The 17,924-nt window shown below is 46.0% G+C and overlaps 1 protein-coding gene across 1 annotated transcript; it reads right to left on the bottom strand.

Moving 5' to 3' along the window:
• Positions 1 to 2,879: 2,879 nt before the first annotated feature.
• Positions 2,880 to 17,765, bottom strand: ARL5B (ADP ribosylation factor like GTPase 5B). The gene is made up of 6 exons (XM_066585538.1): positions 17,558 to 17,765; positions 12,296 to 12,356; positions 11,034 to 11,181; positions 10,064 to 10,147; positions 8,068 to 8,219; positions 2,880 to 7,326 (listed from the first exon to the last, which is right to left on the bottom strand). Exons 1-6 carry the CDS (start codon positions 17,601 to 17,603, stop codon positions 7,278 to 7,280), a joined length of 540 nt encoding a protein of 179 aa, XP_066441635.1. The 5' UTR covers positions 17,604 to 17,765; the 3' UTR covers positions 2,880 to 7,277.
• Between the last annotated feature and the right edge of the window lie 159 nt (positions 17,766 to 17,924).

Here is a 17,924-nt window from a genome sequence, read left to right as displayed (position 1 = left end):
CGAAGATGGGGGTTGTGTCACAGACCTTCTCTCCTACTTGCCCTGGATGCAGAGAAGGCGTTCGATAGACTTCATTGGGAGTATGCCTTTGCTGTTCTTAAAGTATGGAATAAAAGGGAATTCCCTTATGGCAATTCAAGCATTATATACAGCCCTGTCTGCCAGAGTCCTGATTGATGGAGCCCCATCAACATCTTTTCACATAACTAACAGCAGCCGACAGGGATGCCCTCTCTCCCCATTGCTATTTATAATGCTGATGGCAGAACGAATCAGAATATCTCCGGATATCAAACATTTCCCAATGGGGAACACAAAATCGGAGTTTTCGTAGACGATGTGCTCCTGTCCTTGACGGAGCTCCTGGACTCCCTGCGAGCAGTGGAGAAGGTGATTTACTTGTTTGGGAAAGCCTATTACAGCCCAAATATAAGCAACTCCCAAATTCTAGGTATTAATGTCAACGCATCTTTAAAAAGAGACATACAAAGTGAATTCTCCTTTCAATGGACTTCCATGATCCCCACTTAGGTATAAAGATATGCTCCCCACTAAAGGATATTATCCCTTTGAATTTTGACCCATTGTTTTCTTCAATTCAGAAAGAATTCAGTTCGCTTGAAGAAAAAAAAAAAAATAGAACCATCATGGTTTGGCAGAATAGTTGAGAGAAGATGCTTCTATTATCAAAAAGTTGATATTTATGTAGCACTCTGGCTATTGCAATTCCTCATAGTATTGTAGAAGAATTCCAGAACCAACTCTTAAAATTCGTATGGGAGGGGGGGGGGGGGGGGGGGTAAGAGACCCAGAGTAGCAGCAGGTATTTTGTATGTCCACCACTAGCAGGGGGGTCTGGGAGTACCCCACCTATGGTCTTTTACCAAGCGATATACATAATCCCATCGACCTTGTGGCTGGAAGGTCCCCAACTACCACCATGGAGTTATATGGACAGAAATCTTAATGGGGACAAATCATTGGAATCTTCTCCAGGCCTCAATCCTTAATATACTATATCCAAATCTCCATCTATCCTTAGACTTGCAGGCCATAACAGCTCCGATGTTAACAAGCCTGGAACCTGCACACTTATAAATTTAAAAATACCCCCAACAGGGAAATCCTAGAATTGCCCCTGGAAATACTCACCTACTTCATTCCTAATCTACCCCTCAGCCGTTGGGCCAGAAGAGGTAGAAAACTAAACTCTGATCGCATTGAAAATAAACAGAACATTCCATTTCAAATCCTCCAAGAATGATTCCATCCCTCTCCTAATGACTTCTACACGCAGTCACGGTCAATCCTTCTTAAACACATCTCATATAATGGAATGTACACTTCCTAACAAATGAATCCAACTTCTGTCCAACACTCCTGTAAACTGGAAAGCCAATACGAGAAAATGCTAGAACACCTTTTCAGGGGAAATGAAGAATGTGCACCTGCTTAACTGGGGGACTTAAGAGAAAACACGCCAATATTACAATGGCCAACCTCTTCTGAAGGGGCAAACAAATCGACTTTAAGTGCCAACCGCTTACAGACCCATTACAAAATACTAACCAGATGGTACTATACCCCTTCCAGACTGGCGAGGCGCTTCCCTACTGTTAGTAATTATTGCTGGAGGGTATGCGGAGAAGGAACAATCTGCCATATCTTCTGGGAGTGTCCCCTAATAAAAACTGCCTGGGAGGGGTTTTCCAAATCATGTAAGATTTAACAGGATTCCCAAAAACAGCCTTATTACTGTTAGAGTGTAATCTCCTACCGCTAGAATATAGACAGTGGACAGTTATTGCTTGTTAGCAGCAAAATCATCCATTACTAGAAAACGGAAATCAAAAACTCCTCAGAGCCCCAAGAACGGCAGGATGACAACTGCAGACCATTTCGTCTATGAAAAAGTTATTGCCAACATCAGTGGAAACCGAAGGAAATTTAAACAGGACTATAAGATTGTCTATATTTGTCTTTCAAATTCCAGTGCGTAAAATGTGTTACATATGAAAAAAGTTTTAATAATAAACTTTTGAAAAAAGAGTGGAAACCTCCATAGAGAATGAAATTGTTTGGCAGATGGTAATCCAATTTTGCATACAAGCTGCGGACGACGGGAAAACCTATTAAGACCATGTCCCAAAAATGACAGCCATTTTGAATGCCGCCATCTTGCATTCAACTAATTTTTGCAAAGAGAATGAAAGTCTGTGATAGACTGTAGAGAAAAATAATTGTGCGTTTTGTTTCAACACAACTTTATTAATTCCCATGTTAACGCAGTAATTTTACTTCATTTCAAGCAATGTGAATGATGGCAGAACGTGTTGAGATCGTCCTCAGTCAGGTGTTGCAGCAGACAAAATTGACTATGTAGGCAATGCTAACCCCACATTCTTGGGAAATATGACGATTACTACGTTGTGGGTTCTTGCTGCAGGAGACCAGGACAGCGGTTGCTGGTACTTCATTAGTAACTGTTCTTAGGACCTTGGAAAGATATTTGGCCACTGCACTTTGGGTAATGACTATGAGAGGTCTGCTTGGGTGGCGTTGGTAAGAGATCTGCGGCGATGACGTGTGCTTCGTTCACCTGCTCTAATGGCGATAACGCATTCTGCCGGAGAGAACGCCATCACTGTGTTAACATACGAACAAATAAAGTTATGCTAAAACGCAGCAGTGGGCGGAGCAGAGAAAATGGTAACCGCTTTATATCTACAGGGAACAGCCTGATGGAGGCTCCTGGACAGCCGCAGAAGACACAGGGCTGCACTTGTTCCTATGCAATGTTCCAGGAACAGGATTTCCCCATGGTAATTCTACAATATAATCCTAACAATAGTCTAGAAATAACGAGCAGGAAACGCTGATAAAATGCATTAAATATTTATTTGGAAAAAAAAAAAGTATGTTTTTGAAAGACATTTCATAGCTTTAGCATAGTCGTCACCTGACAAAAGATGCAAATACTTTATGGTCACATCCTCATTTTTAAAATGAATAGTAAAACTAGTGAGCTTGCCCATTTCGACTGAAAGGGGGCAACATATAAAGCACCTCATTCATATAATACATACAGAAGAAAAATACTACTATGGCAGCGTTGACCTTCAGCTGATTTAAAGCTACTAAAAACCACAAATCAAAGTTATGAAAAAAGTTAAGACTACCCAAAAAGTTAGCAGAAAAAAATGAATGCTAAAACACTTCTATCAGGAGCGTTGTCCAAGACCAACTGGAATGTCAGCCCCACTTGTTGCACATGACCCGTGTTTTGACTATCCGATCCTCCAGATGACCAGAAGTTCCGATGGAGCGCTGTCCTGTATAGTGTAACACACGTGTACAGAGCAGCCACCAACATTGGAGCTACGCAGGGAATCTTGATGTTGGATGAGGGCCGACACTGGAATGGAAAGTGTTAATTTTCAAAAAAAGTTGCTAAAAAAAAAAGAAAATCATCATCATGATGACTGCTCATTTTGATGTACTTCTGTTGAGCAATTCCAAGGAATCCACAATGCACTTTCCCACCCCCAATTAATAAGAGCTGAGGAGTGTGTGGGTGGCAGGGAAGTTGGATTGGAAAGGGTTAAGGTTTCCACATTCAGCGCTCCCATATGGTGCATATATTAAAAGGCACTCAATTTGTGTTTCAGTCTAGTGTAAAACTCTCACGTTAAATATACAAGAACACATGAAGTTTGGACACGATCTCGCATGTCCCTTCTTTTGAATGTCCTACATATCTATGCCCAAGACCAGCCAAGGTAAGCCATGTAGTTGACCGTGAGCTGGTAGTAGGCATGGTCAATTCTACTGACAGATATCTGGTGGCTCCATGGTTCCATCTGAGCAGCTCTGTCAATTACCAATACAGTTGTAGTGTTTACGGACCAAGAACGCCTTGTCCTCAGAAATGCAAGTGTCAAGGAAGGCCTCGCACAATCGTGACAAAAGGAAATTCAATATAAGTTAATTGCCCCACAAAAGCCAATGTATTAGCTGGAGTGCAGTAATCTGCTAGTAAAGTCCCCATGCTTTTATCCACCCCTTTATTAAATGGCAGCTATACCAGTGAGGTAGGAGTTATTCAGCCACCCTGATAGGATCTGACAGTAATTTAGTATCTCCCCATGAATTTGATGAACATCAGGAGCGAATAAGAAACGGTCAGACATATCCGAAAAAACACATCGAGGGCAAATGGAGAGATGTTGGAATACAACATGCAGAATCGCTGTATTCCTCCCCACCCACACATTAGGATTTGTTAGTCCTGCCCATATCAACTAACATTATTCCAAAGTGTATGGCCAACTTGAGGCATTACTAAGGGTGTGACAAGATAAGACTAACACACATAGGGGTTAAATATATGCAAATAAGACATGCGTAGCCCAAACCCAGAAGCTCGTCTACAATACTCAAGACTAAAAGGTACCTTCACACGGGACGGCTCTCGGCCAAATAACTGCTCAATTGAGGAAATTCAAATGATAGCCGTTAAATGATTGTACCAAGATTTCAAGTTATCCCCTATCCACAGGACAGGGATTAGTGTCTGATCACTGAGGTATCACTACTGAGACCCCTGCTAAACTCAAAAACAGGGGTCCCATGTCACCTGGTGCCTTTCACTGTGGGAATGGGGGGCTCACTCTGCAGTGACGTCAGAATGAATGCAGCACTGGCCAAGCATGCAAGGACGCTCCTTCATTCATTTCAATGGGGCTGACAGAAAAGCCTGGGTGCTTGCCCCTCAGGGCATCTCAGCATTAAAAGGGTAATGAAGCGCCACGACCAATGCGCCATTCAGTCTCCAGTTCTCAAGATTGGCAGGGGTCTCAGCAGGCAGCCCTCCACTGATTATCAAGTAACCCCCTATCCTGTGGATAGGGGATAACTTTAAATCTTGGTACAATCCCTTTAAAAGATTCTCTCATAAGGTTCATGAAGTTTGACTCCGAGTGGAGCTCCGAGTCATGAAGGTGGGCAGCGCCATTCTCTTCTCACCTGCAGCATGCAGAGTGGCAGATCTCTCTCCCTATACAAGAAGGGGAGAGAGCTGTCAGTCTACATGATGCAGGCAGCTTTGAGTCAAACATCATGAGCCTGGTGACAGAATCCCTATAGGTGTAAATACGGCCACTGAAGGGTGACGAGCGGCAAATTGCTAGTAGTTTCTTTCATCTCAAAAAAAAAAAAGTTGCTGGTTGATCAAGTCATGTAATGTGAAGACACAGTTGCTGGTATTTGAACAAATTTGCATGGCGATCGCCTCTACGAATCACATTTTGGTGAATAATTGTCGCTCTGTGTAAAAGAAAAATGAATGACCGTCGTTCTTACGCTTCTAAGTAACTATCTGACCGATCGCTGCTCCGTGTAAGAGGTACCATAACACAAGCAAATGACTACGTTCAATCAAAGGTATGTAGCGGAGTCCTCGTGGTTTATGCCTTTAGCCTTCAGTATCGGATCTTTGGTTTTCCAAACGTTATGACTCACTTATGTCCTTAATATGTTAAAAAGCAAACTTTGAAAGTTAATGGCCATGATTGACCCAATACGCACCCTCCGAGGAGTTCCTACCATAACCAGTGCATGGTAGACGTAATACACTAGTTATAACTGGCCCTGTCATTTAACCTCTTCCTCTCCACAATAGAGCACAAAGATGCAATCATGTCAAATCAAGCCTTAAAAGCGTTCCAAATGACATAAAGCCTCCTGATGTACCGGGTAATCCGCAGAGTCCAAAAGACAGACAGACATTCTCAGCGTAACCCGACCTACCCCCCAAATCAGGAAAACACAATACATGTATTAAAAGTCACAAACTATTTAAAAATGTATACAAAACTAAAAATTATAATCCACAGTAAATATGCGAGTTATTTTCTCAGACTGATATTTGCTGGCAAGAAACAAAATGGAGTAAAAACCTGAAAAGCAAGAATTTTGTTACAGAGGAAGAAAAAAAAAATTCAATTTTCAAAATTTGTAAATAAAAACAATTTTAGGCTAGGACTACACAGCAGCCGCCATGTCACGGTAAAATTGTGGCGGTATTGTGGTTCGCGTATCTTTAAAGCATTAGGCCATCAGTAGTTTATAGCTGGACAAGCTGCAGGATAGTTCATAAACAGTAGATCAGTGAGGGTCCACTGCCCAGGACCCCCTCTGATCAGCAGTTTATCAGGTTGGTGCAGCTATGCACTGAGCATTGAGCTCATTTCTGCAGGAAGCAGACAGCTCTGTTCCCACTGCAGTGGCCAGATTTGGTATTGCAGTCACAGCTTACATTGAAGTGAATGGGGAATTTGTCTGCAGTAGGAAACCTGGCCACTGCAGTGTGTCTGCTTCCTGCAGCAATCAGATCAGTGCAAACAGCTGATCAGAGGGGATCCTGGCAACGGGCCCTTGCTGATCTATTGTTGATAACTTATCATGCAGATAGACCATCAATAGTTTACAGCCTCTTTAATGTTAGCCTTTGGGTACGGACGATTCTTCTTATGGCGATCCAACAGTGAGTGTTCAGGGAAATGCTCTCTGGGGCAGAAAGAAAAATAATGCAAAACATCTTTCCTCGATAATGAAGAAGCCTCTAGGTGGCACTAAGACATTTTTTTACGTCCTGTTTTCCATCTCTGCGAAAGGGACAAATGATATTGCAAAAAATTACCAAAAAGCTGATATGCCATTTTTTGCAAGTTAAATAGTGAAGTACAGATGCAATTTTACCGCCAGTTGAAGTCGACTGAATCTCACTGTGAAGCCCTAGCTTTAAGTGTCTGCTTCAAGACTTGCCAAAAACACTAAGTTTTGCGTGTAGTGTCACAAAAAAAAACATTGACCTTTAAAAAACAGAATTCGGCACCTGTGGCTCTTCAACTGCAATGGAACGGCAGCTTCCAGGATGTCACCACCACAAATGCAGAATCGGCACAGCTGGCCGGTGCAGACATTGATGTAGAGCCATTAAAAACCAAAACAGCTGAACAGTTGCCATTTTTGTAAAAAGCAGCAGTGTTGTGTATTAATTCTCCGGAAGTACCATTGTCGACAGTGATCATTATGAAAGCTGTTTCCGGAGGCCGAGTGTAGTGTAACCTAACAGTTGTCCAATGTTGTTCTGAAGCAGCGTCACTTGATTCAAGTGTGGCTCAGAGACCGATCCCGTTTTCTTATAAATTAACCATGGAGATGTTGTAGTGTAAAAAAGGTACCGAAAAAGAGTTCCCAGAGTAAATTGTGTCCCGTTATCTCACTCCGGTTCGGCAAGTCATCCATTCGAGACCTTGATATAACCTGCACAGGAATGACGGAGCAGAGGGGAAGAGAAAATGTTAGAAAATGAAATAGAAAGGCAGATATGAAGTATAATCAAGCCGAGAAAATATTAGAGGGGTTTTCTGGGACTCCAATATTGACGGCCCATCTCCAGAATTGGTCATCAATATCAGATTGTTGGGCATCTATCGACCAGCAGCTTGAAGAGGCCTCTGTGCTTGATGAGTTCACATGAATGGAGCGGCTATCAGACCATATGGCTAATGAAATGAGGTCATGGGCCTGAGAAGCTGGCAGCGTTCACACCAGTGCCATGGCCTCTTCAAACAGCTGACCGGCAGAGGCCCCAAGCAGCAGATTCCCACCAATCTGATATTGATGTCCTATCCTATAGACAGGTCAATTTTTAAAGGCTGGATAACATTTGAAATATTTCTTGCTTCTGCATTATATTGCTGGTTATAGCAAAAGCTACGCGTTCTTAAATCCAGTATCCTTGTTTACTTCTACTGTCTTGTTCCTAGCCTAGCTTTATGTCTCATCAATGCAGTTTTGTTCCTGTGTTTTCGCAGCCCATTCCTTGCTTATTAGCCTTGTAGTTTGTCGCTGTGTTGAGTATATTTTATATAGTTTAAACGTACGGGGATCCCAAAGCTATATAAATTAACTCTGAAAACCCCTTTAAAAATTGTATCAACTTTTTTCAAAGGTGAATTTGCAAGTTCCAGCTGCAGCAACAGGTGTCAATGCTATACGTACCCCTCTCCTGTGAGCGCACAGCAGGATTGGATGTGCCACGGATGATCCTTTATAGAGCTAAGGGTGAGGTATTTCGAAATGTCAGCTGCCGTCATGCACCCTTTCATATCCTGCTTGTTTGCGAAGATAAGAACCGCCGCCTTTCGTAAATCCTAAAGCAAAGTAAATATACACAGAACAATGTATTTGCTCAGCAGCCACACAACTTTCCAAAATTAGCAATAAAAAATTAGCGTGGGCAAAGTTTTTGTTGACTTTTCTTAGTTTATGAAGCATTACTCAGATTTCCGCACCTTAGTTACCAGGCTGTTTGGATTTCGTTACCTACTAGACTGCAGGGGTTAGGCGAGATTTCTTGGTGTAACATTTCCAGCACTAATCACCCAATTCCATGAGCTTTGTGTTAAATGACAAAACCTAGACAGTCCTCCAAAACAAGTGGGTCAGCGTCTAGAGCAATGTCAGATTTGTTTTGTAAGAACAGGTAGTTATTCTTCTCTGAACTGAAAGGAAACGTGTCGCCATCTGGGAGCTGCATAAACCGCCCTTGCCCGTGGAAGTCAGTATGCAGACAATGCAGCGGACTCATCTCTGCAGACTGTGCACTCACACAGAACAGTGCGTGCACAGCTTGAAGAGATGAGTCCACTGCACTGTCTGCACACTGACTTCCACAGGTGAGAGCGGAATGGGGAGCCAGGCAAGTACAAGGCCCAATGTCCACTTGTATGCACGGATTCCATTGCTGAATCCGGCAGTGAAATCCGTGCATGCCTGAGGCCATGAAGAGGAAATAGACATTTTTTCTACCTCTCCGGATGCTGCGGGACTCTCCGACATTCAGTGGATCTCCCGTGGGGGAGGGGGCCATGCGCGGATTTTATAAATAAAATCCAAATTTGGACATTGGGCCTAAGAAAAGTACATCTCCGGACTCCTCCAGATCTGCTCTATAAGCACCATAATCTAGTTTATGGTGTTCATAGGTGCTGACAGGTTCCCTTGAAGCCTTTATAATATCCGTCTAGAAGTGAAGTTTCTCAGCATTAGCTTAACATAGGCCAGATTACCGGATGGCTCAAGTATGAGTAACCAATCTGTTTAAGAGTATCTTCACATGTAGAGGATTCGGTGCAGATTTTAACGAAGATCCGCAACAGAAAGCCTACAGGTATGAAGTGCTGTGGATTCTATATACGTAAATGCATCCTAAGAGGCCATACGTGATATGGGGAGGCACACCTGGCCTTGGTCCCTACTTTGCACTGCAGCTCAGCCTGATACAAGCAAGGCTAAGGACATGGACTGGTTGCCTGCAGCGGCCAATGACTGAACAATTTTGCTGCAAAATCATGTGGCCATTAGCTACCGCAGATACGCAGTGTCGGATCGGTGTCCTTACCCTAAGTGAGGCAGAGCTGCAGTACCAAACACACAAAGCCCATGGACAAATGTGGTGCAGTTTCTGGGAGGAAAAAAAAAAAAAAGATACTTTTTCCCAAACTCCCAACTATCCATTTAAAGACAACATTAGCTAGTTAAAATGGTTATTGTGGGCATTTAACCCCTTTTGGTACTGGTAACCTATCCTCAGGATGGGTCATCAGTAGTTAATCAGCAGCGGGTCTGCCGCTCAGGACTCCTGGTGATCACCTGATCTCAGCCCCTGCACTGATTGCAACACGCCAGATATTGATGGCTCAGTCTGCATTGGGGTCAGAGGCAGAAGTAATATAAAAGGTATAGCTCTCATTGATTTAAATGGGAGCAAAGCCGTCCATTACACCTCAGACTCATAGCCCAGTGCAGATGTCCAGCCCCACTGTAGTAAGTGTGGGGGCTGAGATCAGGTGATCGCTGCAGGTTCCGATTGGTGGACCAATCCCGAGTGAAGGTCATCAGTACAAAAAGGGGGTTAAATGCCCAGAATACCTTTTAAAGCTGAAAATCCAAACATGTAGGAAACTTGAGCAAATGACTGGGTGCTATAACCTACCTCGTGAGCGAGCATTCTGTAGAGCTCCTCCTTGGTGATGGAAAGTCTCTCTCGGTCGGTGCTGTCCACAACCAGGATAATAAACTGAAGGCAACAAAATACACAATTAGTAATTCACGGATTGTGCAAATATTTACTTCTGCATACAGGTCTATTATACTGGTAAACACGAATGCTGGAGCATCGCCTCTTACAACTGTGCCGTTCCTCTGTAATCGCTCCTGAAATTTTATCAATAACCACCCAGTGTAGATTTACATTGCGCGGATGCGAGGTGGTTAAGGGGTTTTCTGGGACTAGAACACAGATGGCCTACCCCAAGGACACTAATCAGGGCCCCACCAATCACCTATTTGAAGATACCACATTGATCAAGTGAGGCCTTTTCTCAGGTTAGTGACATCACGTACATCAGTCACATGACCCGAGAGCAGCACAATCCCACTCGAGTACCAGACAACGCTGCTGCAAAATGTGCAGTGAAGAGACCACAGCACTCACCAGAAGCACTGCAACCACTTGGTGGGGGCCCTAAGAGACAGCCCCCCAGTGATCAGATATTAATCTATCCTGAGGGCTAACTAGATAAGCAAGACGCAAGATATAGTATAGTAACACCGCACTTATCTGGCCCCACCGATGCCAAACTATTGGACTGTCTCAGAAATCACCTGTAAGACTAGGTGCACAAACTGTCCCCAATACCAGAGGGTGGCTTTAAGCCGCTGCCACAATTCTGGCCAACAGGCCGTTATGCCGGGATAATATTACGCACTTTTATTCTCCTTTTGTGAACTCTGAAATACGAATTCCTGATCCGCGAACCAGTGATCCAATAAGGCAGTTCTTGAAGTTTAGGAAGGTAGAAGTAAAATGGAGACTTTCTTACTTAGGTGCAACATCAAACTTAAGTTTGGAAAAAGCTAAGAGTGGATGAAGCCGGTAAGTGAAGGGTGTCCCTGCTGGTTACCTCTGTATTAGAATAGTAGGTGTTCCACGACGATCGCAGAGATTCCTGACCTCCGATGTCCCACATCAAGAAGTGCGTGTTCTTCACCACAATTTCCTCTACATTGCTTCCGATGGTCGGGGAGGTGTGAACCACTTCATTCATTAAACTGAAAGAAAAGGATTAGCGATTTAAAAGGGGTCCTCCCAAAACCCAGCGATTTGTCTCCAACCCCCCTCATATCATAAAACTGATCACAATACAACCCAATGCCATCACTGTGCGCCTCCCTCCTATTTACACTCCGGTACTCCCATGGGTGACACCCTCATGACTGAGCAAACTGTCCAATCAGCTTCCCGTGACCGGCAAAACTCACAGAGTGCAGAGCAGAAGCAGATCGCACCGACCCATGGAGTGATCGGCGCTGGTGATTGCAGGCGCAGCAGTCATTGATTTTAATGAACTGCTCTGCAATTATAACCCCCACCACTACACAGGGATCAGAGCATTCTGCTTCTGCATGTATGGCTGGTTACAGCGGGTGCCGAAACAGCCGATTGGTCGGAATCCTGAACAGCGGACCCAGACGATCAACTATCAATGACCTATCCTGAGCAACTATATAAGAGTAAGGGCAGAATGAAATGAGAGCGCTCAACCAGAGTGAAGAACTACCGGAGGTCGTGGACAAGAGCAACCAAGGGTAAACAGTGTGGATGGGATGTTTAAGGGGTGAGAAGTAGAAACTGTCAAGACAGGTGTATTTGTAAAAACTGATGAAGAACACACTCAGCAACAAGTGTGATCCTGTGAGCCAACATCCACATTGTGTAGGGTGCTGGGAACAGACCTGTCCCAATACTGTCATCAATGAAGAGCTTATATGGAACCTGTCAACTTCTAAGATTCAGAAACTAAGTCATGGCGTTTATAGCTCAGGTGACATGGAGTCCGGGAACCTCGTCTCCTGCTCACCTGGTCCCGTTTAGTGTGCGCAGCCTTCTGAAGAGTCGAGCTTGTTGTGCGTGTGCCAATTTTGCCGGTGAACACCACAGGAACGGGGAGGGGGGGGGGGGGGGAGGTTTTGTCACAAAATAAGGCTCTCTGGTCTAATTACTAGGCACCTGATGAACATTGTGCGCCTATTTTTTAATCTGCACACCAGGTTTAAACCTTATTATTATAGGGCCGGGTTCACGCGACCATATGTGTAAAACCCTGCTCCAGAAGTGTAGGTGCGGGTTATGCTGCAGCAGTGTGATATATAGACTAATACTTACAACTGGTAAAGAATAGTGGTTTTTCCTGCATTATCGAGTCCAACAATGATCACTTTGTGTTCTGTAACAAGAAAAAGTAACCAATTAGGAAAAAGATCAACCAAACACACCAAAATTCCATGTTAAAGGATGTGTTCACACACAACATTGGGTAAAGATTTTCTACACCAAGAGAAAGAAAAAAAAAAAAAAAAAAAAAAAGTTAATTCACAACATCTGGTTCAGATTTTGACGAGGACCTGCAGCAAACTTCAGAAATAAAAATGGCATTTTTTTCTCTTTCGTGTTCTAAACTTGCCGTTTAAGGTTTATTACAATATTATCTAGCGATTACTTGCAACCTCTCAGGAGCCCTGATTAGGTTTTTTACGTGCAGATTATGGGGGTGGGGGAGTTATAATTAAAAGAGGGGAAAAAAAACCAATTTGTTATTTCCACAATCTGCCAAATTAGCCCACATGGTGAACTTGGTCAGAAAAGAAAAAAACTACACACAAGGCACCAGAATGGGGCTTTGTTTGGTCACCCAGTCTTCAAGAATTAAAAAAATAGATAGGAAGTGAGCTCGTGGCACGGCGACGTGCATATCGGCGGTAGCAGAAGTCATGAGAGTGGGTGCCAGATGGACGGGACGTTCCATTTCTGAAGTTGTGCGGGCATTTAACAGTGCTCGATCCAGTGTCACGTGTACCCGGAATACATCATAGAAGGCATTACCACCCACAGTGGTCGGTCACGGGTACTTAATGACTCTGGCCAGAATAGTAAGCGCAAACATACAAGCGACTCCGGTAGAAATCACAGCCACATTCAATGCAGGAGACCCCACACGTATATCCCACAAGTCAGTGCGGCGTTCTTTAGCAGAAGACCCACCAGAGTGCTAACCGGACCCTAGAGGACTGGCAACATGTGGTCAGACGAGTCTCGGTACCAACTGTTTCAGGCCAATAGTAGGGCACCACTCCTGACCCTCCGCTGCAGAATCGGGGGCTCTAGTCTGAGCAGCTGACACTTCATATTTAGGGGGCGGTCGCTTCCCGAGAGTTGAATTTCAAAAACAAACTGCAACATGAAGATGAATCTAAAGTGCAACATGAGCCGCCGCGTCATCGGAAGAGAAGATGCTGACTCAGCACCTCCAAGTGTCACAGACCTCCAGGGGGTCACAGCAGAGGGAAGAATTAAAGGGGTTGTCTCGCGGCAGCAAGTGGGGTTATACACTTCTGTATGGCCATATTAATGCACTTTGTAATGTACATCGTGCATTAAATATGAGCCATACAGAAGTTATTCACTTACCTGCTCCGTTGCTGGCGTCCCCGTCTCCATGGTGCCGTCTAATTCTGATGTCTTCTTGCTTTTTTAGACGCGCTTGCGCTGTGTGGTCTTCTTCCTGGTGAATGGGGCCGCTCGTGCCGGAGAGCTGGTCCTCGTAGCTACGCCCCGTCACGTGTGCCGATTCCAGCCAATCAGGAGGCTGGAATCGGCAATGGACCGCACAGAGCCCACGGTGCACCATGGGAGAAGACCCGAGGTGCATCGTGGGTGAAGATCCCGGCGGCCATCTTGGTGAAGGAAGAAGAAGGAAGACATCGCAGAGCGGGGATTTGGGTAAGTAATAAAAATTTTTTTTTTTAACACATCCTTTGGGGTTGTCCTGCGCCGAACGGGGGGCCTATGAAAAAAAAAAAAAACGTTTCGGCGCGAGACAACCCCTTTAACGACCCGCTGCTTTATGCTGCAGGCGCCGTACGGAACAAGAACATTCCAGGCATCCGGTAAGTAACACTTATAGTCTTGTGCAATCACAGCTTTAACTCAAAGGGAAAGCAAGATGTCCAAATCTGGAAGCCTCATTGCTTACTGCATCTGTAGTGGCCGTTCAAGTTCAGGGGGCTGCCCATTTACCTCAATAGTTGAGGGTCCCAAAGCTAGGACCGTCCCACCAAAATATTTTTACCAGTGAAAGGAAAGTAAGGCAGTAAAGCACATCGTACTGCTGAAAAATATAAAGCAGCAGAACTAACGCCAGTGTGTATTTGTCAGAGACAACCCTACCACCAGTCCCAAAATCCAGATGTGCCGGACATCATAGAGGGATTTGCTGCTCACAAAACCTCGATGAGGAGAGTATGGGCTCGTCACAACATCCACTGAACGCCAGAGGCTAAAGGTGTTTTGCCATTTAAAAAAAAAACTAAATCAATACTCACCTATCCGTGCCCAGCCCATCTTCTTACCGCATTATCTCCTGTTCCCCGGGTCACCTCACCCCGTCCAGATCCTCTTGTTATGAGGTGTCCATTCTCTGCAGTCTTCTTCCGGCAGGTCAGTGTAGGTTATATCACTAGGAAGGAATGCTGGTCTATTGCAGAGACAGCACATGCGCGATGTCTCACTGTGAGAGTCCATATACTATTGCAGAGACAGTGCATGCGCAGTCTCGGCAATAGATCGGCACTCCCTGCTAGGCTATGAACACTGTCACTAGTGACCAGAGACAGTGACCTGCAGGAAGGAGACGGCAGAGAATGGATGCTTCGTTACCTGAAGAAGAATCGCCGGGCTTGTGGTGAGGTGAGCCGGGGGACTGCAGGAGACAGAAGATCGGCGGGAAGAAGACTGACGGAGCAGGAATAGGTGAGTATAGAGTTTTTGTTTTCTAATGACAGAACCCCTTTAAGTAGGGCCTGCATACATATCTTAAGGGGTCACCCAACCAAACTCGCTAGGCGACCATGTGATACATGATGCGCCACACTCTAGCAGAGGGACTCCCAAACCAGAGGGGTCTGTCTATAGAGGTCCATATGGATTGTGTTTGCCCTGGCAGGACAACTCATTTACGTTCCCCTCATACACACATTTGGGGCTTTTTTCAGTTTGTAGGGAAAAAAAAGGTAATGAATTTCTAGAATCGTTATTTTTTTTTTTGCTTCCCCTATGCAGAAGTCTATGGAAAGACATCTGAGAAAACACCAAAAACAGAAGGCCCTCTTCGCAGGAGATGCTTCACAACTCTTACAGCAAACGGATTGCAGCGTTTTATGTTGGAAAAAAAGAACAAAAACCCTGCAGCCTTCTAAGTGAGCGCTGGGAGCCCAACCGCTGCTTACGTGATGTACGGTTTAGGCGGGACCGACAAATAGTAACGCCACACTACATGTCATCGCACCATTTGTCACTTTGGTTCAACATATGGTAGTCAGTGGGTCTACGAGCCGGGAGGTCACCCCTGTACGCAGCTGGGAGGGGATGAGACCCCCGAACTGCGGTGTTAATCACAGAGGTAAAATCACAAAGACAGAATAGAAAAAAAAATATCTAATCTTGTGGTTAACAATAAGGCCCAGTGCACACGGCAGGTCTGGATTCCGGCTGTGACCCAGTGTACCAGTCTTCTTCGTCGGTGCGGACCTGTCTTCTTGCGGCTTCTCTATACTGCGGACGACTCGCCCTCAGACATGTGCAGTACAGATTTTCATTTATTTTAAACTCCTGCTTCTCCCGAGGCCATCCGGGATGACAGGCTGCCGACGGGCCGCCGTCACGGGATGACAGGCTGCCGCCGGGCCGCCATCCGGGATGACAGGCTGCCGCCGGGCCGCCATCCGGGATGACAGGCTGCCGCCGGTCGGATTGCTTCAAATGACTTCAATGGCAGGAAAATGGAGCATGCTGCGATTTTTAATCGGCTCGTATGCGTGAAGAACTGCTGTGGAGGTTATTGCTGCGGAACGCGGAGGCGGATGCCAGCCTCACAATCTGCAGGTCTGAATGAGGCCTAAATATGAAAAAGGGGTTTTTTTGGTTTGTTTACTTCCTTTGATTTTTTCTAACTAATAAAAGTTTTGTTTGACTCATTTTACGATTTTTTTTAATGTCCCCAAAAGGGAACTTGAAGTGGTGATTCTTGGATCAGAAAGGCAATCAGAAAGCTGCCAGGGCAAATGAACGGCACTTTGTGATCACATGGTGGGGGAGGGGCAATCGGGGGATTTAAACGCTACTGTCAGAAGTGACAGCAACAGTCAACAGCCCCGATCAGCATTCATGCCGACAGCTGCTACTGCCTCGGAGGTGTCAGCTGTGAGAACCAGTGTGTACGGAGCGGGATCGGCTGCTGATCGCTCAGGATGGAACTGTACATCCGCTGTCGTTAAGGCCACATTCACACTCCGCGCCGTCGCTATGGTGATGACGCAGCTCCCGCTACCACAATGACGATTGCAGAATGGCTGCAGGACGGAGGTCAATGGAAGCCGTCTGTGCGCAGCCCCACAAAGCGCGGCATGCCGCAGTCTCTTCCGCACGCAGAACATTACAATCAATCGTGTTTTGCCATAACAAGCTGTGGGCTGGATTGGCTGCAGAACCCGGAGGCGGAGCGTCCGCACAGACCGACCGCGACATTTACAGTAATCAGCAGACAGGACGACCCAGGATGTTGTTCCCGTGCCGCGCGGGGGGTTATTTAATTTTAAAAAGGCACAGTCGTGCGGAAATCGCCATGTGACTCCGCAGCGCGTCAATTACGACACCGGATGTGCGGCGGATTTTAGCCAATAGGCTTCAATGGAGACGCGGAAAGCAGGACGTCTGCGCCAAATATGCCTGATCGCTGCGGGCGTAACACAGACGTTCCATGAAAGAAAATCAGTGGAAGCGAAAACCTGTACAAAACCAGCAACAAATCGGCCTGGCCTGAGCGCCCATCAGGCTCCGCCCACACGGGGCGAACCGGCCGCAGGAAACCCGCAGCGTTTGTGGCAGCAGCAGAGCGGGTGAAGCTTCCTAAACCTCGTAGATGAAAACATCCAAAATCTGTGCGGAAATTGACCTGCAGAGCGAATTTTGGATCCGCCATGCGTCACTACAGCGCCGGAATGTCGCAGTCAGCCTTTAGGGGGCGCTCACGCGGCGCCGCATCCTTTCAATTAAATTGCAGTAGAAAGGGTGAAACTTGCTGCAGATTTGCGCCAAAATCTTTTTGTGTGAACGGCCCCGAGGGACGTCCGCAGAAAACATCCTCCGCAGCGCCAAAGTGAGCCGCACGCCCCCCGTGCCACCGGCGGGTTTGTATCCGATCTCGCTGCGCAATTCATGAAGGGTAAATCGGCGGAGGACGGTAATTCCCCTGCGGAGGCGGCTGGGGGTTGTAGTCCCAGTAATAACGACCCGCAGTATGTGACAGGTTTGGGGGGCCTCAGGGCCCCCCGGGCAGCCCGCGACCCTTTGTTAGCCGCTGCCGGCACTTGCCTTGGTTGCAGAAGAAGTTCCACAGCTTGGCGAAGATGAGGCCCATCGTGACGGAGGCCCAAGCCGGGCATATAGCTGGAGGTGGAGGATGTCGGTCCGGTACGTGGGCTCCTAGGCCGCGGTCTCCATCCGCCCTCACCCCGGGGACTGAGCCGCTCACACACCGCTCCACAGCTGGCTCCCCAGCTACGTACACACTCCACGTACAGCCGGCTCACGTCACCACACGTACGACAACCTCCCGCCCTCAACACCCCGCCTCCTCCCCTCATTGGGTGATTCTATCCCGCCCGATTTCACTTCAGCCAATCAGAGATTAGATAACCTAAAACCGTGCTGAGGTAAAGTGATCGCTGATTGGCTGTTT

Source organism: Eleutherodactylus coqui, chromosome 12 (genome assembly GCF_035609145.1).
Source record: "Eleutherodactylus coqui strain aEleCoq1 chromosome 12, aEleCoq1.hap1, whole genome shotgun sequence".
Classification (NCBI taxonomy): Eukaryota; Metazoa; Chordata; class Amphibia; order Anura; family Eleutherodactylidae; genus Eleutherodactylus; species Eleutherodactylus coqui.
This window is presented reverse-complemented; position numbering and strand designations above follow the sequence as displayed.

Excerpts from the sequence above, each read along its gene's own strand:
- ARL5B (XM_066585538.1), bottom strand. The coding sequence starts at position 17,603 with ATGGGCCTCATCTTCGCCAAGCTGTGGAACTTCTTCTGCAACCAAG. Across the intron at positions 10,148-11,033 it reads CCTACTATTCTAATACAGAG|TTTATTATCCTGGTTGTGGA; the intron begins GTAACCAGCAGG and ends TGTTGCCTTCAG. Across the intron at positions 7,327-8,067 it reads TGTGCGCTCACAGGAGAGGG|GTTATATCAAGGTCTCGAAT; the intron begins GTACGTATAGCA and ends ATTCCTGTGCAG.